This window comes from Solea solea, chromosome 8 (assembly GCF_958295425.1).
Source record: "Solea solea chromosome 8, fSolSol10.1, whole genome shotgun sequence".
NCBI classification, from domain to species: Eukaryota; Metazoa; Chordata; class Actinopteri; order Pleuronectiformes; family Soleidae; genus Solea; species Solea solea.
Window position 1 is genome coordinate 5,972,587 of NC_081141.1, and position 27,014 is coordinate 5,999,600.

General features: G+C 40.7%; 2 protein-coding genes across 3 annotated transcripts; both read left to right on the forward strand.

The window, feature by feature from the left end:
• Positions 1-893: 893 nt before the first annotated feature.
• snrnp27 (small nuclear ribonucleoprotein 27 (U4/U6.U5)) lies at positions 894-4,090 on the forward strand. The gene is made up of 6 exons (XM_058636950.1): positions 894-1,097; positions 2,214-2,349; positions 2,661-2,743; positions 2,829-2,908; positions 3,410-3,474; positions 3,783-4,090. The coding sequence occupies exons 1-6, from the start codon at positions 1,061-1,063 to the stop codon at positions 3,835-3,837; spliced, it is 456 nt and encodes a 151-aa protein (XP_058492933.1). The 5' UTR covers positions 894-1,060; the 3' UTR covers positions 3,838-4,090.
• A 911-nt stretch (positions 4,091-5,001) lies between these two features.
• Positions 5,002-26,557, forward strand: mxd1 (MAX dimerization protein 1). Of its 2 annotated transcripts, none has more exons than XM_058636948.1 (6): positions 5,002-5,917; positions 6,585-6,684; positions 16,829-16,858; positions 24,069-24,183; positions 24,373-24,535; positions 25,436-26,557. In XM_058636948.1, the coding sequence occupies exons 1-6, from the start codon at positions 5,851-5,853 to the stop codon at positions 25,627-25,629; spliced, it is 669 nt and encodes a 222-aa protein (XP_058492931.1). In that variant the 5' UTR covers positions 5,002-5,850; the 3' UTR covers positions 25,630-26,557. The 2 variants fall into 2 exon arrangements, with proteins under 2 accessions (XP_058492931.1, XP_058492930.1); XM_058636947.1 differs by having other exon boundaries at positions 5,005-5,917; positions 25,433-26,557.
• The last annotated feature ends 457 nt before the right edge of the window (positions 26,558-27,014 follow it).

Consider the following 27,014-nt stretch of genomic DNA (forward strand, 5'->3'; position numbering starts at 1 on the left):
TTGGTGCCCTGGGCGAGCTTGATTGATGGCGCCCCTTCCCCACGAGAAAATAACTTGTGTCCAAAGAACTGCACATATATTTAAACATTTATAATACAAACAATATGTGCAAAAGAATAATAAATAATAAATATACAAAAAATAAATAAAACAGTAGTGCATCATCTGAGAACAAAAAGTGCACACTAAAGAATCAAAACAAAAAATTAAACTAACAATAAAACATTGTGTGCAAAATTAAATACTGGAAAATAAGATTCATATAACCTATTAATCAAAAACGTAATATACAAAATAAACAAATAAGGTTCAAATTCACCCCAAGTTAATAGAATAATATATTCTATATAAGTTTAATTTATTTTTATGTCGAAGTAGTGTTGTAGATACAGAGGGATGGCAAAAACTGTTGAAAAAATAAATAGACATTATAATTTTAATTCTATTTTTTTTCTCGCCGCATATTTTGGCTCCACTCACTAGATGGCGCCCTAGGCAAGCGCCTATGTCGCCTGTAGGAAGGACCGCCACTGCAAATAATCCTGATCTTAATACTGATCAGAATAATTTTGATAATCAAATTAGACGTTTTCCAACTGTTGCTTTTCAGTTTTAGTGATTATTATCATTACTAACAATGTATACAGTGAAGTGTGCAGCCTTTTCTCAGCATCCTCGCAACATTTTCCCTTTTATTCTATTTTTTATTCCTTTTGGAATATTTGACATGTTCTGAGTCATGTACAGATCAAAGGCAACAGATAAAAACAAATGCTTATTGAAAGTAAAATAAAACAAACACAAACTTTGCAGCCCTGTGTTCAATCAGTAGTTCTGCCATAGATTGTACACGCGAAGCTTCACCTCCAGGTCGGTGGGGGCGCTGTTAGGCAGATAAGTCACCGGAAGCTCGTCTATCATCCACTAAAGACAACACCGCTGTGTAGCAAATTCTGCCGTCGATAAAACTCAGAAATTCTGCCGTTCGTTAACACTTTTTACCAGATTTTTCCTCTTTCCTTCGTGTGTCTTCGAGCGTAACATTAGCTCGGCCAGGAACATGGGCCGGAGCAGGAGCCGAAGTCCGCCAAGACGAGGTAAAAATCCAACAATAGCTCATGTGGCTAACGTCACAGCATCATTGGTTTAGCTTGCCATTAATTTATTTTCTAAGATACATCGAAACGAATCGAATGTAGACTTATTGTGGTGTTATTGCAATCGTATTTCCCCGTTCGCTGATTTTTTAACAGTTAAATGTGGCGTTTGTTAAATATATGTCGTATTAATTTGACTAGCAATATGCTACATAGCGTCTCAGTTAGCGTTTGTGTTAAGTTCGTACTCTTGAGTTGTTGATGTGTAACACTAATATTCTATCGCGTTGTATTTGTTCGTCATCATTTTGTCAAATGTATGTTAGTACAGGTGCTGTACATATATGAATTATAGCGACAGTGACTGTGCTCTGAATCTCCCAAGTTCTCTTGATCAAGGGTGCTAATACAGTGATCCGTTTAGGGATACACTTGGTTAGTTGCCTCTCTCTGGCAGAAATGGAAACCTTCCGTAACTATAGTTCAACACCAAGTACAAGCTGCAACTGAAAGCCTGTAGTGAAGGTTCTGAAACATCCTCGTCTCTGGAGATCTGAAGGACACAATGAGTATCTGAAGCCTCTGTCAACAACAGAAATATAACCCAACTGTAGATTAGCAGCTAATGACTGTTTTTATAATTATTTAGAATTAATATATCGATCATTTTTCATGATTAACCAATGAGTTGTTTGGGCCATAAAATGTTGGAAAATGATGAGTGATGTTTCCCAAACCTCGAAATGTCATTTGTCTTGTTTTGTCCAGTGTGTTTTTCCCTAACGACAGACAGCATTACACATATTAAATCGGCGTCAGTGTAAACCCCAGTCTACTCGCCACTTATTGGTTTGAGGTGTAGGGTTAGGCGGCCCTCAATATTTGTGACAGTGCAAACCGAATGTAAGTGCAATAAGGTCCCAGGCTGGTTCACTGGAATGGCCTGAAGTGGGACAGTAAATCCCATAAAGCTTTTTGAAGGGACATTGGTTGAGATTGAGGTCTTGTCTTGTATGCCTGAACAAAGTATTGGATAGTTTCAGACCATGTTTCTCTCTGTCAGTCACCTAAAAGAAAGTATTTAGGAGTTATTATGGGTTGCTGTCCTTTTTTCAGCAGAGAGACGACGTTCCCGCTCAGCATCACGGGACCGTGAGCGAAGACGGAGAGAGAGAGATCGCTCTCGCTCTCGAGATCGGGACAGAGACAGGCGCAGAAGTCGCTCGCGGTCTCCTCATAGGAGGCGGTCAAGGTGAGTTTTTAAAACTCCTGGATAGTGCTCGTCTTTGCTGCTTGTCTTTTCAGGTTACTGACATAAAATAATGTAATTCTGAAATGTCTTAGTAGGAAGAGCACAGGTGTTATTGATTACATTAATAAAGGCTCTGTTCTGGTACCCTGACCCAGCTAAATGTGATTCCCTCCGCTGAGGTAGTACAGAGCATTCATGGTTTTTCTCAAGCATCTATGCGACGCTAACTGAAATCACTTCAGCTGCAGATGTATCTGCTCGCATTAGTTGTGATAACCCTTCCTGCAGCCATCTGTGTGTTCCTCCTGCAGGTCTCCTGCAAGACGTCATCGCTCCTCCTCTCAATCTCCTGACCGTAAAGAGGCCAAGCCGGGAAAGTCCATTCAGATTTCAGGTATAATGAAGAATAAGTTGACGTTCCACTTTCACATAAAACAGGCATTTCAGGTTTATGTATAAATTGTCTTTTTCTTTTACAGAGGAGGACATGGAGGGCAAAACGGAAGAGGAAATTGAGATGATGAAAACGATGGGATTTGGTTCCTTTGATACCACCAAGGTCAGAATCAGAAGTGTGTCGTGTGTACTACAGCCACAAGGCGGTGCAGTTTAGTTTTGATGAAGTTTATTGCATTCTCCATCTGAAGTGAAGAGAGGTACTCGTGGTAGAAACTGCGTCTTTGTCTGTTTCTGTGAAACTGTTTAAATAAAATATTGTTTCCACAAAGCAAGTGTGAGAAATTCAGCTGCAGATACAGTTGATAAAAGCTCAGGATTATGAAATGCATATTAGATATTTAGTTTTTATGTTTTATTACATATTGTAATAGGAGCAAATTAAACATTCATCTTATTGTATTTTTAATGTAATTCAGCCCCTTTTTTAGAAGTATTTGCTGTGGTTCATGGTGCTTTTAAGGTGACCTTGCATTTAATTTTTGTTCCATAAATAAAATGGCACAATGTAATCGTTACCTAATAAGGTCACTTTATAATGTAAACTATGAAAATGGTGTCCATTTTGTTGTATATGTGAAACATTTATGTTGTTTTTGAACAGGGTAAGAAAACTGACGGATCAGTAAATGCATACGCTATCAATGTGTCCATGAAGAGAAAATACAGGTATGTCAACAACAGAAATACTGATTTTGAAATCACTGACATGAGGTTTCATAAGCCTCCCTTTTTCTTTACAATGTATTATCTGAATTCTAGTAGTTGGCCTGGTTGCAAAGTTAAAACATCACATTTTCAGCCCCCTCACAGTGAGCACTCTAGGCATCAACCACTGTTATTCTAACCAATCACCTCTGCAGGTGTTTCTGTGCAGAGATCCCCGCTCTCCCATTGGTGTCTGATGATGTCATCTGCAAAGTGTTGCGGGGGTAACAGTGATGTAATGTTTTCTCCTAATATTTATTTTTTTACAGGCAGTACATGAACAGAAAAGGTGGGTTCAACAGACCGCTGGACTTCATCGCATGAAAGTGTTTGCAGCTCATTGAGGATAATCACCTTTGTTCTCCTTCACTGTGGATGATATTGTGCTATTCCCTGTTTATTTCTAACCTGTTTTGTGTCATGCAGCAATTCTGTATACAACCTTTGACAAGTAAAACACATGCATGTAAATAATAGAAGTTGCAGTTATGTGTGATGAAAGGAGACTGCAGTTTCTGGAGCTTTGTGTTATTGAAGTAGGTGTTGTTTTATTTGAAATAAATGCTTTTAAAAATGGCGTTGCACTTGTGAAATGTTTGTATATATAATGTATGTAAGAGTAATCTCAGTGAGTGCAACAGGCTCACCGGACCCTTTGCACAACAGCCATTCTGACATGTCTTAGTAAGAAGAACACCGGTGTTACTGATTACATTAATAAAGGCTCTGTTCTTGTACCCTGACGTTGCTGAATGTGACCCAGTTGTCATGAATTTGGTTATTTACACATGTGAGTTACCTTGTGTGACCTATCAAAATGGCTGCTGCGCAAAGGTATGTATGTTTGAACGTTAATTTGGTAGTTTGGTGGTTTTTTTTGTAATTAAACACCGTGGAAGTGTTTTTTTTAGGTTAATTTCGCATTAGTGAAGGTCCAGTTCTGACTGACACTGTTTCCATGTCATTTTAAAACGGTCTCTATCATGATTTTCCGCTGCTAGTGCTATCGTGGTTCTGGAGGTAATGCTCATGCGCGGACATGCTTTAACGAGAGACCAATAGTTGGCGATCATGTGAAACTGACCAACCCTTGACGAATAACTAAGACAAACAACACGACGCGAGCCAATCATCGGCATACACCCTGAAACAGCATGGTAGATGGGTGTGTCTTCTGTCAGAAGCAGGCGTCGCAAGTCCAGCTCGTGGGCATTGCAGCCAATGGGTGACGAGATTATCGGAAACCAGCCAATTACAGTGCGCGAGGGTTGACCGCAGAAACTGTGTCCATTGTGGTTCGCCGACGTGTGCATAAGATGATGGGAATTAGAACCAAAATGGCCGGCGACGTCCCACAGTGGCAGTCAAGCCACACCCCCTGTTGTTGATCGACAGCTTGAAGCCCCAATAGCAGCCTGATTTGTTATGTCCAATATCCAATCACATCGCGGCACAGGAGAGCTTTGTGGTGAAGTCCAGCAATTAGCTGTCATCCACATCAACAAGCCTGTATTTTTGGAGGCAGTTTGACAAACACTGTTCCTCAGCTGATGCCAGCCGCTGTCTGTACATCCAGTCAGACATATCACGCGTTATTAGCGACAAACCAGCACAAAACTAGCCAGCCACATAGCCGCCGAGGTTGTATGACATCGTCGAGCTGAACTTTAGGACAAGCTAGCTTGTTTTTTCTCTCAATTTCAAGGCTGTGACAACTCAACAAGACAACAGCGTCCTCGTCTGTCGCCTGGCTCACTCTTTACACGACACAAACAAGCTACACAGCGCTTTTCCGTCGCTAGTCTGACAGCTTGCTAACATTAGCCAACTTATTTTCCCCAAAGAGAACATACGCTCAATATTCTTCTTTTTTTCATCTACCAAGCAAGGCTCTATTTTGTTGTCGTCAACAAGCTTTTTATTTTTGTTTTTGAAGAGCTGCCAATAACTACTAAGACGCACAATATTCAGCCAACAAGTAGCATTTGAAAGGCAGCAAAGCAACCACAGCGACCCAGCAGCAGAACCGTTAGTATTATCCTCGGCTAACAGGAGACCTTTACGAACCTCCAAGGCTTTCCTTTTTCCCCTTCAGTGACAGGCGCTGCATTCAAGGCATTTAACTTTTTAACAGCCTGTCGTGTGTCACGCTGCACAAGTAAACTCAACTAACATTATACACCTCGCCTTTTAAAGCAGTCGGTTAACACACACGCAAAGCAGCGAGGCTCTGAGCTGAGTTTGACAAGGAGAGGAAGCCAGTGCTGGGACCTGAGGCAGGTTGTGTGCAGCCACGGAATCCCTCATCGTATTGTTATAATATCAGTATTATTGAAAATGGCGGCGATCGGAATGGTGCAGATGTTGATCGAAGCAGCCGAGTACCTTGAACGTAGGGAACGAGGTAAAGTGTAATTGCATTGTTTACCATGGTCTGTTTTTCTCTCTCGGTGTGTGTGTGTGTAAGAGAGAGTGAGTGAAAATTTTTAGCGACACCCTTCTCCCGAAATCAGCCTCTTCATATTCCCCTGTCAGTGTGAATCCAGAATATATGCCCTTTATTTTGACTTTCAGTTGTTAAACTGTAGTATATGCATACATGTTGTGTGATTTTTCATAATACAGCAGATCTGATCATGTACCTAAAATAATACATTTTGGCATTTTTGGACTGTCATGCATGTGTATTTGCATTTGCATGTTTTAGATAGTAAAAGAGTGAATGCATATATGTGGCAGATGCAGTATAATGTGCAGGGAGGTAGATTTTATGGTGGCCCCTCCTTTCCTTATGTTGTGGTTCACTACTGGGGTTTATTCCAGTTCAAGATGACATCATTGTGCAGGCTGAGGGGGAGAAATTACAGTGCATGGACTGCAGGAAATCCATTCAATGTATGCCTGCGCTTCAGTAAAAGACATGGTTACCGAATGACTCAAGATCAAATGTGGCACATTTTGCAGTCTTTCTATTCCAAACCTGGCTCCTTTTCACTGTGGTGCTGTAACGGTATATTTTGCAGTGCCAGATAGCAGCCCATGTGACCACTATGTTTGTTGTTTTCTTGCAGAAGCAGAGCACGGCTATGCCTCCATGCCACCTTTCATCAGCAGTCGAGAGAGGGAAAGCTTGAAAAGGAAAAGCAAAAGCAAGAAAAATACAAGTAGCAGGTAAATGCTATCCTGCTCCTTGTGGCCAATAAAAATACACACTTCATTGTTTATCAGCTCAACATGCTGCCCATCATATCACCACTTCAAGTATGCCCCCACTGAATGCAGCAGAATGAATCCATTGTTCCCATATTGGTATTTATTATCCACATCAGAATTATAGCATGTAATTGGATTTTGAGCTAGATTCTTTTGCATGTGTGGGGCCAGCTGCACAAAATTCCCCTTTAATTTTTGAAATTTCATGCCTATGCAGATCACTGAAAAAATAAAATGTATTATTTCTATCCCGACATCATGATTTAATTGATTTAAATCTTAAATCCAAATGTTTTCTTCATATTATTGATATGTACTCTTATAAAAACGTTCTCTTCCTGGCTAAAGGAAGTTGTTTTTAAGTCAAAAACACTGTTTTAACTGCAGTTTTCTTTGGGAGGAAATTAATTCAGTATCTGTAGCTTTTGGTTTATGACTATCAGATTTTAGAGTTTTTACTGCCCATGTTCAGAGATAGTAAAGCAAATAAAGGCTGATATGATAGGAATTGTGTCAACATACTGCACATACCGTATGCATAACCTAGTTTAGGTATTTAGAGGACAGTCTAAAAGTGGCTGGGTCACAGACTACGCTGTGTAATGTGCACACCATTTGCTTTTGCAAAAAATAACATTGGAATTAGCCAGTTCTCCGCTAATATGTCTCACCTAATTTTTCAAATGGAAAATTTATCCAGAATTTTTACTTATTCTTAAAAGTTCCTTGGGCATGCGTAGTTGTGAGTTAAATGTCATATTTAGACTCCTTGTTGTGTTATTCTTATTGTGTCATTGACAGAAGCAAACAGCAGACTGTAACCAAAACAGTATCTGTGCTCTGATTTGGATATCTGCAGGCTGCAGATGGTAGTCAGATATTGATGACATTGCCACAAATCCACAGCCAATCTGCCTTTTGTCAATGGTCCAATCTGCTGGTTGTGGTGTGATGGTGTTGGGAAAGTTTTCTTGTCATGCATTGCCCCCATAATAGTCACATATTTTGGGTTAAATCGAAGATCGATCTGTTAATTACAGTTTACTATTTTCTGATATAGCAGGGCTCCATCCATATCCCAAACTAAAACTCCTCTCAAACTGGTGTTGTGAATATTACAGGTAGTTCAGTGAACTTTCCAGTAGACAACCTCTGGAATGTGATAGAAAAGTAGAACGACCTCATGAATGTGCAGCCGACAGCAATGGTGTGATGCACTCATTGCAACATAGAGCAGAATCTCAAAGGAAGGTTTCCAACATCTTGTAGAATCCATAGCTGTGTCCTTATCCAGGTGCCACAATCTTCTGAAGTTGTATTTGTCACAGAGGCTTAACTAGACAGTCCTATTTTGAAGGCTCTTTCTAATGCAGCTGAAAAATATGTATTTGTGTTTCTGAGCAAGGAAAACTCCAATTGTGGATGCTTTTTAGGTCGCACTATCCCAGGCTTCATTGCTCACAGATGACAAATGGTTTTTTTTGTTGTTGTTTTTTTAAGCGATGGTAGCAAACAAATAAGACCAACATCAGAGGAATACACTTTTATGTTAGAGCGCAAGGCTTCACCTCAGTTAAATCACAAACAAGGGACCTCAAAATGTGAATATTTGTTAAAATATCATGTTTTTGACCTAGACGATAATATCCAATTGCAGATCTGTTGCTATGCAACAATGGTAGGACAAGCTAGAGACATAATCGGGAAATCCTCATTTTTATTTGTCCTTTGCGATCAAGACAGTCTTCTCCATGGGGTGCAGCCCTTGGGATATATAATTATGAGAACCGAAGCTGTTTAGAAAGCAAAGGGTATGTTAGTCTGACTAAGACTGGCTTGATTTTAGTTGGTGTTTACATGACATTAGGAAAACAGGATTATTGTCTTAGTCCAACTAAAATTGGACTTTCAACATGCATGTAAACACACTGGCTGTCATCATCAACCCTTCAGCTTATCACATGCCTTCCTCTGCAGAGACCATGTAGTGTAGGTTTGTAAACCGGTTAATATATGGCCTTCTCACCTTGGATAACCCAGTGTACATCTATATCCATGAACACGTCACAGGCCTACTATACATTTGAGAATACCGCATGTTGTGTACTCTTTTTGTTTTTTCATTGTTGACAAGTATGTGTTCCTTCACCACCTTCGCCTCACTTATGATTTATGTCTTTGATCTGTCACAACCTCACAACACATCAACCTGCCTTAACCTGTTCCTTTATCCCCATGTGAACTATTATCACGCCATGTTCTTCTCCTATTTTGGTGGGCTTGTCTTCTTTGCTTCGAGCATAGTAGTTGTTAAGCTGCAAAGATTTGCATTGTGTTCCAATCTCATGTACAAACCAGTTTGAAGAGTGTCCTGACCTTAAAAGCCTCCTATATGCCTCAATGCTGAACTTCGTATCCTATGTATAGAGCACATATGTAGTGAAGAATGTAAATGGTCACATGAATGTGTTTATGCATCGGCATGCCACTCTTCTTAGCCCAATGTATATCAGCCTTATTGCTCTCAGATCTAGAGTTACAAGACTGAAATACTGAACAGTCCATATACTCAAACATGCCTGTACAGCATCATTCATATAGATATATACATTTTTCTCACTGTCCTGACAAATATTTTCATTATTGGTCAATCATCTATAGTTGTTGTTTCAGTTTCATATTCGGTCCGCAGTTTTTCAGTACATAATGAGCAGTGTTTACCACTAGTTCAGAGCCCCATCCCCCTAGTGGAGAGGTTGTATTCCGTTTTATATAAATACAATTAATATTTTGGGATATTGAAAATGTGTTTGTTTTTTTTCTAAACAAAAGGTGGTTTACAGTCCCTCAGTTATTTTCTGCTGTTGCTCAAACATTTGATGTAGCTTGGAAAATGGCCGTTCAACTTGAAGATGTATACAACTGATCAAGTCTTAGTTGCAATTGGGTGGGCAAAGTACGCAATTGCCTGCGGCCCTGAGTAGAGGGCAAGGCTCTACATTAATTCACAGGAACAAAAGTTTGTGGAAACGCCCTTTAACTAGCTTGTTTCAGTTTGGGTGTATGTAGAGTCCCCTGGGCCATTTTGCCCGGGGCCGTCAAAGCCTATTAAAAGCAACTTTTGGCCATCCAAACCAAAATGGAGCCCCGTCAGTAAGTTTACAAACTAAAATAAAGCCTGCAGCATTTTAAAATGTTTGCATTTTGGGGGCCCTCAAATGCTGGTGTAATGTGGATGGGTAGGTGAATCAGGAGCTAAAAGTATGTGTTTTAAAAGGAAATTGGAGTAGCATGGATGTAGCCTAAAAGAAGCAGGATGTCGAGTGCTGTAAGAACACTCAAGCTCATGTCCTCACATGCTTGCATGGCATGACATATTTAGACATGCTAATGAAGAAAATGTCAACAAGCTGCTGCAGGTTTGTCCTTGTTTACAGTCCGAAAAACGGAAGCTCACTAACATTTACTTAATCATCCATTTTTGTTGAACTACAAGGCCAGGTTAGGCTGCAGCAACTCCCCATCAGCCCTGAACACTTTATCAGCCATTACTCATCACTATTTAAGAGCATTACAGCCATCATGGTCTATGTAGAGATCAGATGATTTGATGTGGTCTTCTGTGATGCTAGCTCTTGATCATTAATAGGCAGAGCAGCACAGTGACTGAATGAATTTGCCTCTAGGGGAGGTGGGTTTGAATTCTACGAAAGGAGAGTAGATCATTAATTGATCTCTCAAGATAAGCGTTTTCTTTTTGTTGCTGTTTAGACTTACAGAAATGTAGGTCAGTCAGTCTTGTATGAATTTGAAGACATTCAAGCCAGTATGTTCAAGGCCATCCAGTTCCTGTTTTCCCTTCTTATGGGTGTGTGAGTAGTGGGGGAGGGTTGTCACCATGTTCCTGGTGTGTAAATGTATATGTGTGTTGGTAGAAGGGACTCCACCCTTCCCCTCATCTATGCATTGCTCTCCTTCTCCTCCACCCTTGTGTGTCTTTCCTGCTCTATTCCCACTCTTGGTTGGCCAGGCAGTGGAGAGCACCAGCTCCTCCATTACATAGATGGAGACTTGTAGCCACCCACACCCAACCCCCACCCCTATAGGCAAAGGCAAATGGAGTCTAATGCTGTGGACCTGGAGACGGTACAGCAAGGCTTCACATGGGAACGGTTAATGAAAGAATAATGTGAGCAGAAGACAAAGCTTATAGAATTCCTCACTTGAGCTATGGACAGTGTTTGAAGATTCAGGTCTTGACAATGTACAAAATTGCCCTTTTACACATGGAACACACAACAGCATTCTGTCTAAAGCCATTCTCAACCTTTTCCCCTCTCATTTAGCGCAGATGGGTCTGCCATTTTAGACTTTAGTTTAGTCTAGGATCCTTGGTTTTATGTCATGATACATCATATAAGTTTTTAATTCCCAATTCGATTGTCTCCAAGGTGTCATGAGTGATATAATGTCCAAACAATATCAATGTAACAATAACTAATTTGAAACTGTTAAATGAAGAGAAGTCATAGAATCATTTGGCTCTGTGTTCTGCTCTGAAGATCCAGCAATCTCTTGTAAAGGCCACTAAATCTGCACTAAGTCAACATCTTTGTAGTACGATATGACCTGCTCGGCACTGGTAGTGTGGTTTCAGTACATAACTCAAATGTTTAAATTTGGTTATTCCACCACTGAATAAGGTTGCATGTCTGATGCTACAAACATGCTTTTATCACTAGTTATCGCTTTAATGCAAGTCAAGTTTTGCTCCAAATGAGGATGGAAGAGTTGACTTCTTCTTTTCGTTGTTACATCTACGTCGGGATTGTGAGACCCCTACTGTTTACCTTGTTGTGTTCTTGTTTGTCATTGCATTTATTGGCAGACTGCACTGTGTGACAGTTGGATCCTGTTAGGCTATTTGTATTTGCTGTTTTTATGTAGCTGTTGCCATCTGACCGACACGCTGAGTGGTGAAAATACAGGCCAGATAAGGGTTTACTGTTCCAAACTGTACTGTGGCGAGCTAAACTGCACTTAACCAGTTTATACACAGTTATAGTGGATATGTTCCATTGAATTTAGGTGACAATGATTCTAGGTAGAGCATGCAGCAAGACATTATGCAAGAAGACCGCGATATTTGTACTGTAACCTTTTTTAGGTTGGGATTCTTTACTCTTCCAGATTTGCACAATGGATGATAGAAACATCATCAACATGCCAACAAACTCATTGAATCTCCTGCACAATCACTGATCCTATTTACGCATGGGATCAGTTGGACATTAAACAGGCTATGTACTATGTAGCCGTCAGGATAAAGTCCGTTCATGTGTCATCCAACTGATTCAGACTTTTGAGCTCTCACTTCCACTTCCTTCTACTTAGGTTAGCAGGAGAGGAGGAGTTTATCAGAAGGAGAACATTATGCATGATGTTTCAGAAACAAATGACAACTCTTAGCAGGAACTGTATTGTACTTGTCCCTCCTAAAGCGAAAGTCAACTTTCATCCATCCATTTTCTACCACTTTATCCTCCACATGTAAACGTACTGTGTGTAAGCTAATGTAATCAAGTGTAAATGATGCAGTCAGTGATCGCATTGATAGACCAGGACTCCAATGTAAACAACTGATTGAGGATTAGAGAACTCATACATTACTCCACATAGCTTACAGTGAATAATCTCCAGAGTACTCAGTAGGGCTTTGTATCGAACTTCACTACCTTTGTGTTATCGACTGAACTTCCTCTGCATAACATAATATATAAAGATGTGTTGTCATTTGATACCAAATTTCGGTACTTAAAGGGTTAATCTCATCAACATCTCGGAGCATGCAGGAAGTTGGAAAAGATTGAGTGAGTGAGTGAGTGAGTGAGTGAGTGAGTGAGTGAGTGAGTGAGTGAGTGAGTGAGTGAGTGAGTGAGTGAGTGACTGTGTTGTTTTGGCTGGTGCTTGTTTAATGAATAAAGGTAACTCTTCAGTGAATGAATATGATATTAAAACGGTGCTTCACGACCTGGCTGGTGCAGCCTCCCTCAGCCAGAGTGCCTGATACAGAAATCCACTGAGGACAGCAATCGCGTCAAAATGTTAGCAGGTAAAACTAATGTTTAGCAAATGTTGAACTTTGTTTAGCTTGTGGCAGCTCAGTGACAATTGTGGTTGTTCACTGAAGTTACATTACTGTGTACTTTAGGGTTGCTCACACAATAGCAACTAACAATCCTCCTTCAGGTGATACATTATTACACATAACATTATTCTGGGTTGGAAAGTGAACAACTCTCAATTCAGTTAAATTTGATTTGTATAGTGCCAAATCATAACATACATTATCTCAAGGCACTGTAGATAGACACCATTATGGAGAGCAGAGAAACCCAAAAGTTCACAGAATGAGCAAACACTAGGCATCAGTGGAGAAAGAAAAAAAACTCTCTGTGAACAGGTAGAAATCTCTGACAGAACCAGACTCAATGATGCGGAGCCATCTGCCTCGACTGGTTGGGGTGAAAGGAAAAATGGGAGACAGAAGAGAGGTGGGGGAGAGAAAAGACCAGAGGGAGACCAGGAGCAGATATACAACAACTGTATTAAGTTATAAGTTCATACAGGACAGTTAGCGTCAGTGATGACATGTTTATACCACTACAATGTCATTTATATAAGCAGCAGCAGAAATTGTTGATTGATAAAAATTACAACGTTTAATTATAGCATCATAATAATAGTCATGATATGTATGATGATAATAATAATAATACACTCAAAACTGGATCTGGATCCTGCAACCTGCAAGATGAGGACACAGAGAGAGGAAAGGAAAGAAAGATACAAACTACAGAGAGAGAAAGAAGAAAGTTAATGACATAATAAAGTCATATTCATACCCTGAGTGTGGGAGAGTGAGTGTGTGTGCACCACAGGAATTCCCCCAGCAGTCTAGGTCTATAGCAGCATAACTAAGAGATGGCCCAGGTTTCCCTGAGCCAGCTCTAACTATAAGCTTTATCAAAAAGGAAAGTTATAAGTCTAACTTTAAATACAGAGTGAGTTGACGGTAAACCAAACTGCAGTTTTCAGACTCTCAGAACTGAAAAAGCCTCTAAGACCTTATCCACACAGAAACAGAAGTTTCCCTACATGATCCTTACCCTTTTCTTTTGTTGTTCATTTGAAGAAATGTCTTCTTATTACAAACATGTTTGATCAATACCAGCTCTATCAATCATACTAGAATCACTGGTACCTCACTGCAGCATGGCCGTGTTAGGTAGCACAGGCGTAGAGGATAATCAGACAGTGGCAGGTGTCCCACAGCCTGAAATCCAGCCTGAACAAGCAGGATCATTTCCTTTCCAGTGCTGTTATGTCACCAGTGGCTGTCTGCCCTGCACTGGAATGCACACTGGCTAGAGTGGGCCAAGTGAAAGAGAGAGAAATAGGGAGAACATCCAAAGAGACGAGCTGAAATAAGATGATACCCTACAGTAACACACACACACCCATTGGCATTTTTTGCATGTTACACAAACTAAATACCTGACCCATAACCACTACCCTAACCTAAACCTAATTTTAACCATAACACCTCAATACATCATCTAATTTTAAAGGTTACACATGCACAAATAACTCTAACTACATTTGTATTTCTTTGAACAGGCTGCTGGCAGCTTTACCCACATTAGCATGCTTTTTTAATTTACCAATGCTGGTTTGAAATATAGACGGAAGTACAATTACATACACCGTTATATGCACATTGATTAAACAGAGTGAGTTTTCTTCTGTGTGTGTGTGTGTGTGTGTGTGTGTGTGCTGTCACAGGACAGCAGTGAGTCTCTCTCCTCTGTGTATGTGCAGGTTGGTCACGGGGTGGTGACAGTCTTGGACTACGCAGAGCTGAAGGTGCAGGGGTTATTTTAGGATGTGGGGTGGGAGGATCGGGTGGGTTAGGTGGAGGTAGAGGAGGAATACAGTGGGGGTTCTTCTGCTTTGCTTTCAGCCACTCTTTAACCCAGCTGCCCTTTTAGTGTTTTTTTTTACCTGGGTCAGACCAGTACATTCCTCCCTAACGCTACACTTGACCCCATCTTTTCCTCCTCTGTGTGTGTGTGTGTTTGACTCTTATCACAATATACTTTTTTTATATATATAATTCAATATCAATTTATATCATGATATAAATCAAATCAATATTTCTGTCAAGCATAAGGGTAAGGCTGGGCTGTATGGCTTACAAATAATATCTCATTATCCTTAGGCTATATCGTAATGTACAAGATTATATGGGGATATAAAGCTGCATGCACACACTAGTAGTTTCTCTGGGCTCACGAAAGGTTTTCTTTCGAGATGTAGAGAGTTGGAACTGTTTATGATCTTTATAACTTTTTGTTTAAAATGACCTTTTTAGTACCTTTAATTTCAGATAATACCTGGTTTATTTCTTTGGTTGGAGTGTGAAATTGACAATAAATATGGTAACATTTTGCTATGACACAAATAGTCAGGCTTAGAATTAAATACTTTTTAAAATATAATTGTGTCAATTCCAGCTATTTTTTTAATCAAAATATTTATTTAATTTCTAATATTTAGTGTATTTCACTAAATATGATGATTATCAATGCAACAGCCTTTAAAACCAGTAAAAGTCATCACAGATACCTTATTACTATATGACCATATCCAAAATCTACGACGATATCTTGTCTCATCTCACGATCTAGATATAATATCGATATTGCCCAGCCCTAATACACATCGATATATTTTAATTTAAATATGGCTTTGTCCACATGAGTATTTCTGCCCAGATATGTGACCATTCAGGTACACTGGGCATTGGGGGAAAACAGGAAGCTCATTCTCTCTTCTGCTGTTGTCTCTTAGAGTATAACTAACGAGACATAACAAGGCTTTGTTTCTTAGACTGATGATGAAGTGAAACTGAAAGCTTTTTGCTCACAGCTGACAGTAGTTGCAGCTCATAAGAAGCATTTATGAAGTAAATGCCTGTAACTTATCACCAATTTTAATTTTGCCAATTCATACCATACACTATGTTAAAAAGAAATTAAAAAAATCTTCCATGTCAGTTTTTCAAACCAGAAATCCACATACGTCACCTGCAGTCAGGCTCCTATTGGATGATAAGAGCTGTCATCATGTGCTATTAAAGAAGACCTGTATTTAATTATACAAGCAATGGACGACATTAAAGGAATACTTTGCCAATTTGCATGTGGCTTTGTATTGCTAGAATAGCGGTAGAATTTAAAAAAAATTGTGCTTCCCTCCCTCAGTTTTCCACTGAGTTGTAAAATAAAATCTGGTTTTCCCTTTCCAATTTGATTTGCGTCATTTGACTCAGCGTAGCAGACGTCAAGGTCAAGGTTTGAAACTACAACACCAGCTCCGCACTTTTTAGACTCACCCATAGGGGGGACGAGACTTCATTCCCGGAATGTAAACACGGACATGGACTTCACATAGACTCATAGACCTGTGGTGGCTGCTACTTCCTGGGATTCCCTTTTCAAAACTGAGTCCAATTCCTCTATACAGTCTCTGATCCAGGCTAAAATGCAGCCTTGGAGTTTTCATTCAGAAATGGAGCCAGCTGAGGTTTTTTTTTAACTTCTCCATTTTGTTTTTCCGCTATGAAACACCACAGTAGTGTGCCTTCCTTCAGCACGGTGCCCCCACCCCCACCTTGCTCAGTACTAATCAGGCAACATGAAGGAGCATAGTCCTGTCTACCCTATCGTTGGTGGTTACTGTTACTATGTTTACTGCTGGCCTCCTCATGTATCTGTGTGCTCTTTCAAAAACCTTTCTTTTTCTCTACAGAACAAGCCTCAGGCATCGGAAAAAAACAATTTTTCTCAGAATCTTATTTTGTCATTTATTCTGGGTGCTCATGCACTCCCACACACTCTCTCTCCTGTCTCTCCTGCAGCGGACTGCAGTGATGACACAGAGAGAGAGAGAGAGAGAGAGAATCTGGCCCTGTTCAGTCAGTCACTTAATTATGTGTGTGCTGTCATTTTCTCATATGAGCTTTGTTTTATTTCCGCAGGTCTACGCACAACGAAATGGAAAAGAACAGGTATGTAAAAGTGTTTGTGTGTGTGTGTGTTGTTCCTCAGTTCACATTAAGACCAGCTCAAACCACAGAAGCCCTCCCCCACTGTTGCCATGGAAGTGTCTATAAATCATGTGGTTTTCAATGGAAACTGTTCATATACACATATCACATTATTAAGAATCGGGTGTGATAGACGAAGATAGATGATCATTTTATCCTAAATGGAATATGATGAGGAACGATGAGATTAGTCTGATTTTAGTATTTCATGTATAAGGAAGATTTTATTCTAAATAGAGGAAATCAAAAACTCCAGAAAGCTGAATATTACTTAAACGGCTTCAGATAAAAGTGATAAATAAATGAGTAATTGGAGAATTAGTTAGTGAATTGAATCATTGTCCTGTTGTTCTGATAAAACTACAATGTCCCTCTACTGACAGCAGTAAATGGAGTAATGTGGTTACGGTGATATCTGATTGACCTAGGACCTGTATCAAAGTCGTTTTTATGATCCACATTATGTGCAAACTGAAAGGACATAATACACTTATAGAAGTGTATTCATGTCCCGTGTAATAAAGCTCTTGGCTCATTGGTGCCAAAAGAACCACTGGCCTCTTACCGTCCTATGAAACTAATGAGACAAATGTGGCATCATTGTTGTATCAGGTAGCTCAGTGTGCCCTTTGGCACTTTAGCTGAGCTGATCTGGTTTCACAAACTTTTTTAACACAATGAACTCATTAATTAGAACTCGTGTGTCTTCAACAGAGTTCTTAAGGATCCTTAAAAAGTCATTGAAACCATGAGTCAAATAAACAAGCAAAGAAATGGAGAACAAAGTCATAATGGAAGTCGAATTTTATTTATGCTACCTATCCATATGGCAGTTCATTTATCAGACACAGAAAACCAGTATGAGCCAATGTGTGTGACACATGATGATGTTGAAGAAGTGTTTAAAACACGGCTCAATGGTAATGAAGGCAGTGGAGGCCCAGATGCACAGTGCAAAACATTTCCCTGTTCTGTTCCACTCTCGCCTCCAACAGGCCTCCACCCCAATGTCTGACACTAACACCAGGAACAGCAGCAGTGTATGCCTTTTAATCTTAAATTTCATGAAAAATTGAAAAGAAAAGTCACTTTAAAGGTCTAATGTGTAAGAATTAGTGCCACCTAATATTGAGACTGCAGACTCAAAAAGTACATGATAAGAGGATGGGGTTCCTATAGATGCAGATGTTTGTTGTCGGTCTGTTCATCAGGTTTATGTGGTTCTTCTCAGTTTGTGGAACAAGCCTCCACTTCAAATCGCTGGTTTGACTGTTTGCTTGCTGTTTTGTGGTATATTCAATTTCTGCACCTACAAACGGCACTGAGGTGTGTGTGTGTTAAAATTATAACCAACTGTCTTTTAAATGAGAAAGGCAGACAGTAAACTTATCCTTATTTTTGCTTTAGCTTTGTAGCTCCAGTCCCCATTGGCTGTCATAAAACACAACTTTTAGAGTGTGTGGGTGTGTGTGTGTGTGTCTACGTGTCTACGTAACACGACTCCAGCCACCACCACACCCTTTTTTCTGTGTGCACGCAATGCCACCCTCGCTCGTCCTCAGCAGTTACTGTTGGAGGTCAGAGGTCGAGAGTGAGGGTTTTTGCAGATTTAGTTAGTGGTTTAGTACTTCAGTGCAAACAGGTGCACTCAGAGAACTATTGGTGCAGCAGAGAGGAGTGTAAGACCCAAGATGGGCTGATAACCCATTTATGAGGTACAGTAAAATGTCTGTCATACTTTGCCTTAGGTATGTGAGGTCTTTAATTAAACAACAATCAAAAACAGAGCAGACATCACTCAGTTTGAGCGCAGCGTTGCGTAACCCAACCCTTCACCCTTTGGGTTGGTGACAACCGTCAGTCAACTGTGTTTTCAGTGGTAGGATGACCGTACTGTGATATTTCAGCTTGAGGTTATTATACTGTCAGATTCACATCCAGTCCCCTCCCCTGTCTGTCTTTAGGCACCGACCCAGTGTGCATGTTTCCATCTACCGAGCACAAATGCACATTTTTCCCAGCTAGCCATGGGCAGATACTGCTAGAGGTCAGAGGGCATTCATTGCGTGACATCAGACCAATCATATGTCTCCTATACCTATGCACATGTGAATTTTATTTAAAATGGAGGCACACAACGAGCAGGCTCACAAATGTTTATGGTGTAACAGGATGAAAAGAACTTCTCATTTGTTGGATGCAATAACCAAACTATTATACCCCATTCCCACAAGTCAAAAAACCTGTTTAATCCAGGTTTATGACCAGTGTAAATGTGTTAAATTGGCGTTCACTTCCAGATTATTTTTTTTTTATGACAGCAAGGGACGCTCTGTTTCCTCTAAAATGTCATAAAATAAATGGGCAATTATGTACTGTTGCATTTTATTACTCAGTTGGAAAAATGTGTGTACAAAGTTTCCGTTTTTTGGCCAAGACTCAGAGACAAACGAATGTTATGTAAATATGTTTTATACTGTTCAAATTTCATGTTCATGTAGAACTACAGTGCCTTTTTTATCTTTAATTGTTAATACACTATTTGAACATGCTTTAAATTGTAAATAACAGCCAGATATTGAAAGTTATTCTGGAAAAAGGACATTTTCGGACCCTTTCGATGGTTAAAATAAGCAAAAAAAAAAAGGCGTAGGTGTTAAAGGGTTAATCTGTTTTGGCAGAGATGCAAAATCCCGCAACACAAATCTTATTTAGTGAACTTTGGACAACAGTGATTGTTTTATATTTCATTTTATTTTGTTTTATCAGTGACTTATACTGTAATTGTTCACTCACTATGGAATTTGAACAGGGAGGGACATTTTTGACATTACATTTCAGGCCTTCACACATACAGAGTTGAAATATTTCAAGAAAATCCAGAAATTTTACTATGAATAAGCCTCAAGTTATGTGACAAGAGTAAACCAGTCACCGCCACAGGGTGTTACCGTCTGAGAACAAACACTACAATTTTGTTTTGTTCCTTTTCTCACACACCTGAAACTCCTGATCCATTTCTCTTTTGTTTAGTTAGAGTAAACGGCTATAACTTACGAATGCAGCAGGACATGAGGTGAGAAGCTACTGTGAGAAACCAGTCTACAATTCAAGAAACATCCCAGGTGTCAGTGGTTTTACTAAAACAGTTTGACTTGTTTCAGGTGCAAACGGGTACAGAGGTGAGAGGATACAAGTGTTAATTCAGATCAAGACCTGTAGCTTTACATGAGCTGTATTAGGGATAATTTCATATTCCGAGGTATTGTTAGAATATGTTAGTAATGTTGAAACAATACTCATACACTGACGCCAAGATTTATATTTAAATAGATTTATTATATATTAAAATAGAATTAAAAACCCAAACCTTACAAAACACTACAAAATAAACATTAAATGCAGTTAAAAAGCCATTTAATAAAAAGACAACTGAGCAACGTTAATAATTATCACAGTAAAAAAAAAACTTGACTAAGATCAACAGTCATTATCCAACTTTATTTATAAAGCACTTTAAAAACAACTGAACAGCTGAAACAAAGTGCTGTACATCAGAGATAAATAAAAAAATTAAATGTAAGACCAAATAGACCTAAGAACAAACAATAAAATGCTGTAGAAAGAATAAAAACAACACAAATAAACAAGTCATACAATAAAAATATAAAAAAAGATCAAACCAATGTCTCATACTGGGTCGACTGCCAAAGAGTATATATGGGTTTTAATTATTATAAATATTATTACACCATTGGAACATTGTAGTAAGGCTTCATCAGCCTCTCCACTATTTGGCATCATATTATTTGCAGTGAAGAGGGAAATGGCCTCATTTAGGTTATGCACACACGGGGAGAACATGCAAGGCCCTTTTTCCGACCTGGGTCTTCTTGGTGCAAAAGCCAAGACGACTGACCACTACACCAACCGTGTGGCTCGAGCTAGCTATATACGTGTGTCAATTCAAACACAGGAACAGCAGACTGCGCGCCAGTCCGACATTGTGACTTTCACTGATCCTGAACAAGCAGGTAACACAGATGACATGTAAAAGAAATTATACACCCATGAGCGATTCGATTGGATATCAATCCAGTACATTTGTGACCGGCTAGCGAAATCGTACTTTACCTTTTCAAGACTTTTCCAGACCTTTCAAGGCGGAAAAATGTCCCAAGGGCATCTCCTCTCACGTCCTCCCTCTGGTATGTCTTCACGACATAACAAACGCGCCGCACGATACTGCTGGCGCGGCGTGTCTTGCAAGATTTCCACCCCGTGCCAATTAAAACCAATACGGCAACATTCACCGCCGGGAACTTTACCGTGGTTTACCATGACACTTGTAACCGTTACACGCCTTAGCTGTACATACTCACCTATTGACACACTGCACCAGAATAATCTGCTGCTGAAATAGCACAGTGCGGCGCTGCCACGCCTGCAGTGTTTTGTCTCCGTCAGTCACCCGTTGAGTTTCGCGAGTCTGGTGCTCTTCGTCAGTGTTTAGCAAACATTATCCAGCCCCGGCTGCAGCTGATCCCTCATTATGTCCGAACAATTTCCATGTTATGAAACGACAGTCTGCCGCGTGCCCTTTAGACTGAGTCAACTGAGGAACCGGCTCCAAGTTTCACCTGAATACTGCTGTGTGTGTGTGTGTTGGAAAAGGCCAAGGGGTAAGGATATTGTGTTGGGCTTTGAATACACATTTGCTGGCAGTTATGCTCGCAGCAGCAGCAGATTATAAACCAGCAACTCGTCCAGGCAGCCGTCCGTCAGCTGCCAAAATAACATTTTAAATCGCTCTCAGGAAGAGGCTGACGTAGACACACACACCCACCCACTCAGCCACATACCCACAGAGTCACACACAGACACATGCACACTCTGCCAAAGCTGGAACTGGAGGTGTGTGTTGTGTAACAGCGAGGTCAAGTGGTCACTGACGCCCACCAGACCTCACCAGCTGCCAATACTGCAGCTTAGAGCGGCTGACTGTGATACATGAGGAAATGGATTGGAGATTAGAAACTGGTGTGTGTGTGTGTGGGTGGGTGTTTGTGTGTCACTGATGATGTGAGTACATCACCACACTTCTGTAGCAACGTTATGTTACAATGCTTCCTGTGTAGAAATCGACATAAAGCCGAGGTAATGACTCAATATTCCAAGAGGTCCAGGTTGACTTTAAAACAAGAACAGAATTCATATTTTAGTTTTTCATAATGAGCACTGTAATTAAATTAAACAAATGGTCTTTTTTTTTCAGTTAAAACATTAAACAGGCTTTCATAACAAAAATGTTCTATGACATATTTAACCTAAGTGCTTAATTTTAGAGAATAAATTAATCTAGTACCTTTTTGATCAATTCTTTTTTTAATAACTAAACATCTTTTAATCTCTGTACTGTCTTGATTTCTCTTTTCACTGATGTGATTGGCCTGAGAGGTGTCACATGACAATTTACAGAGCATGTAATTGGTCTGCATTTCCCACATGCCTTAAAAGCTCCAAAAACTGTGGTAGAAGTTGAATATATAAATGCTGTTGTCTTGTCAAGAAGTTGGAATTACCAATGATTCATGGAGCGAGGTCAGTGGCTTCTGGTTCCGCATCCGGAACCCAGTCCGCTTGTCAGAGACCTCCCACATGTGGCCTTTTACTGTTTACTCACCGCATCTTAAGTCTGTTGATTCACTCCAGTATTTGCAAAAGGGCCATAAAACACAGGAAAACATACAAATGTGTCGTTGACTTTTAACATTTTTTTGACCTTCTTTATTTTTCTGTTCATGAGTCAGTCCCATGTTTTCATTTTAGTTTTTTTTCTTTTAATAAGTATCATGATACAAGATTTACAATCTCAATACTGATACCAAGGAAAATACTTAGTTACCATAAAGATTAGAACAATAAAAGTTATATTTACAGTATTTCTAGCCACCATATTGTGGTATTGTTTAGGTGTATCACATGTGTGGAGTTGTCATTGAGAGGCTAATGCTCATTTTTAGTTTTTCTTTGAGCATCAATTCTTTTAATACTAAACTTTGTGTGTTAATCCCTGGTTGCAGTAACAGTTTACTCTGGGTGTGAAGCGATTACTTAACGGCTCATGTGCTCACACCTTGAGAAGCTGGTGGAGCTGCAATTTGTGGTTTCGTGGAAAAGTTGTGAGCAATCGGATACCTTTTTACCTTATGTGATGAGTCGGCGTCGGCTGAAGTTGTGAAGTTGAAGCAGTAATTTGTGTCGCATTACGTTCACGATTGTGGTTGATGGATGATTTCTTTACTCATCCAAGTAAACGACCCACAACTACTACGCCTGGAGCTGTGCTCAACCAGGCGTAGTAGAACGTGACCAACATCTCGAGTCATGTGACACACAAACGCAGAACGTGCTCAGTCAAACCGGTCTTTGCCGGTCTTGCTCACTCACTTGAGTCCGAGCACACAGCAACAATCAAAAAGGTGAATTAAACGACACTTAATTCTCTCATATCTCATATAAAGTATATGATTGTAACTTGAATCCACTTAATATTGATTGAAAATTGAAAATTGTTTTAAAGATACCTGGCTTTGATCAATATGTTATGGTTGTAATGTTTTTCCCACAGAAAGTTAAGTGACCTCATTGAAACTGATAATTTAGTGAAGCAACAAAACATATTTTGGTAAAGAAGCCATTGAAAACCACATTGTGATTTAAAAAAAATAAAAACATTCTCACCAGAAGACTAGAGTAGCTCTATTTGGTAAGAATTAGGTTGATTCACCAAGGTCAATGATCTAACGTCATTGTCGCACCTCATCTGTGAACCAACAAAAAAAAAACTAACCCCTGTGCGTGCATGTGTGTGTGTGTGTGTGTGTTCCACTCTCCAACCACAGTAAATACAGTTAGATGGCTCTCACTTGTGCGGCAGAATTGTGCATTTCCTTCTCATAAAGTATTTAGGTTTATGACACAAAGTCGGTACATTTGTCACTTTTCACTTTTTTTTGGAAGAAAAAAAGTTACTAAAATGCACACTCAAACATAAACAAACAGATATTATTAACTTCCAAGCCGACGGTGGTATTTCCTGAATCAATGCAGTTTTTACCTTTTTAACCCCCCCCCCCCCCCCCCTCTCTCTCTCTCTCTCCCTGTGCAGACGGGCAAATCTACGGCTGTGTTTAGAGAGACTGAAATCCCTCGTTCCCTTGGGACCAGATGCTAACAGGCACACCACGCTCAGCCTGCTGATGAAGGCCAGAGATCACATCAAGGTGTGTGTGAAGCTCTCACCTAATGAAGAGGGCAGTGTGTTGACCGCTGTGGTGAAAAAGTGCATTAGCACTCTGTGTTGCAGTGATTGAAACATTATAGATAAGCTGACGGGGTCAACACACACACACAGACACAGACAGAGCGCAGTGTTATGAACATTGTTTCCTCTCTTCTCTTCCTACCTGCAGAGGTTGGAGGAAGGCGACAAAAGGGCTCAGCACACTTTAGAGCAGCTACAACGAGAGCAGAGGCACCTGAGGAGGCGCCTGGAGCAGCTGGGGGTGGAGAGGACCCGCATGGACAGCACTGGCTCCACTCTGTCGTCTTCCGAGAAGTCGGACTCTGACCAGGGTGAGCGGGACACAAACAGAATATACTCATAATATTAAAGCCGACGTATCATTCTGATTCTGGTCAAAGTTTAGGAAAAAGTTGAATTCATTACGATCTCAAAAATCCTAAAAACAGAGACGTCTAGTCACTTTATTTTAAGATAAAACAAGGAGAAGTGTGATTTAGTAAGAAGACTATCAGACTGGTTTCAGTAGGTACTTGAGGCCGTGATATTGACATCCAACATGAAATCTCTCATTTCCACAAATGACAGATGACATTATGCAAAGAATTCATTTTCATACAGCGTTTTTGAAACGTCTTTAATTGTTGTTGTTATTCGGAGATTGTAATTAATGTTACAGCGTGGCGAGAAGCTCAAGGAAAACCCGGAGCTATTTGTCTTCCTGTTATCATCTGTCCTTCATAAAATCCAATGTAAAATGTAAACGAAAAGGCCAGCGCGGGGGCGCCGAGAGCAGGAAATTGTAATCCACAATGATTTATTGAAGCCATTTACAGAGATTTGTCAAATGACAAAGTTGAATATGGTTAATATTCTCATATTCTAACTATTGCCTGAAGTATTTACTCCTGTGCAGTCACTCAGAATAATAAATAAAGGGAGACCAGTGTACCATATATTAATATCAGTATTATAGTGATTAATATCACTTAAAACGGCATCCTCTTATTTAAAATTGATGATGATTTGATGTATAATTGGTTGCATTTGAAGATAGGTTTGTAAATAAATCAGTTCCAGTCTTGAGTCGTGATCGAGACTGAGACAGGACCAAGCTAAAATATGTCAGCGTCTAGGACGAGACCTTCACAAAGAACTTGAGCAAGTATGTACTCATGTGTTTCATTGTCATCTCTCGTTCTAACCACCGGGTTATTGTGTCCCAACAGAAGACCTGGACGTGGACGTGGAGGGCACAGACTACCTGCTGGGTGACCTGGAGTGGAGCACCAGCAGTGTGAGTGACTCAGGAGACGAGCGAGGCAGCCTGCGCAGCAGCTGTAGCGATGAGGGCTACTCCAGCGCCAGCCTGCTGCGCCTGCAGGACACTCAGGAGACGGCCAAGCAGCTGGGCTGCAGCCTATAAACAGCACTGGTCACTGAACCAGCACCCACCCACCGTCCTCCCCTCAGCCTATCCCGTCCCAAGATGGAGTCGTGATTCCCTGATCCCGCCCTCACCCTCCCTCCCTTCCTTTCCTTCCCTTCCTTCCTTCCGTCCCTGCCTCCTTTGCCACTAGGACTGACCATGTCCAACGCCTCTCTAGCCAGGCGGCTGCGGACTCCCTCTCCCCAAAGAGGCTTCCATTCGGACTGCAGCTCCCCTCGATACACCGGCCCACATTTAGTCCATCATCAGCGGTCAGTCTTTAGGGTGTTACTCACTCTGCTCGGCACCAATCAAATGAGTGGGATTTAAAAGACACTCCACCCCCCTCCATCTGTCAGAACCGCAACTTTCAGCCAGAGAATGTTACCACACAATATCCCACTGCCTCTTTATCTATGCCTCAAGAGCCATAGGAAGAACTTAACCAGATCCATCATTACTTCACACACACACACCCATGCGTGCATACATGAACACACACACACACACCCACCCCTTCGTCACTCCCTGTTGTCCAGTGAGACGGAGTTCTCTCTGAGGTGTGACACTGACACGATGTGCTCACCAGTCGATCCATCCGTGCATGGTGATTTGCACTTAAAATTTCTGCTTTTTTCTAAGCGAAACGGAGTCGTCTTTTTCTCCAACACCGTCTCTTTAAGACGTTAAGTGAGCGTTCAAAGACCTTGTCAGTTGTCCGCCCGTGCCGTGTGGTGCAGCAGATTGTTTTCTTTTCCTTTTTTTTTTTTTGTGTGGACGCTGAATCAAATTGTCGGAGGCCGACAGCAATACGTCCCCTCAGCAGCAGCAGCAGCAGCAGCCAGGTTTTTGCAGGCGATCTGGTGACGACGCTGTAGTTTTCTGTCCACGCCTGCACTTCAGAAGTTTAACTAAGACAAAAAGAGTGGGTTTAATGTTTTCCTGCCTCTCTCTGACGACTGTGGCGTTTTTACAGCATCCTTTTATCGTGTGTGTGTGTGTGTGTGTGTGTGTGTGTGTGTGTGTGTGTGTGTGTTTGTCATGCAGGAGTCACAAGCTAGTTGGGAGACATGTGATCACCAGCCACCGGGCCCAATGCTGGTATATTTTAGGCAGGTGCTGGTGCGTTTTTGTACGCTACTCCTTCACTGCCCTGTTCACCAGGTGTTTTGAAGTCAGGGAAGAGCAGTCGAGAGACTGGAGCACATTCCACTGTGGAGAGAGAGAAAGGACAGGCGGGCAGGAGCGACTGAGAGTGTTATTTCTCGCGAGTGGACGTTCGTGGGCAGATGTTTGAGACGCGAGGCGCGCCGACATCTTTGTCTGTGTCCACATCTGAAAAAAAATCTCTCAAATGTTTAAACCACAGATTTTCTCTCCTT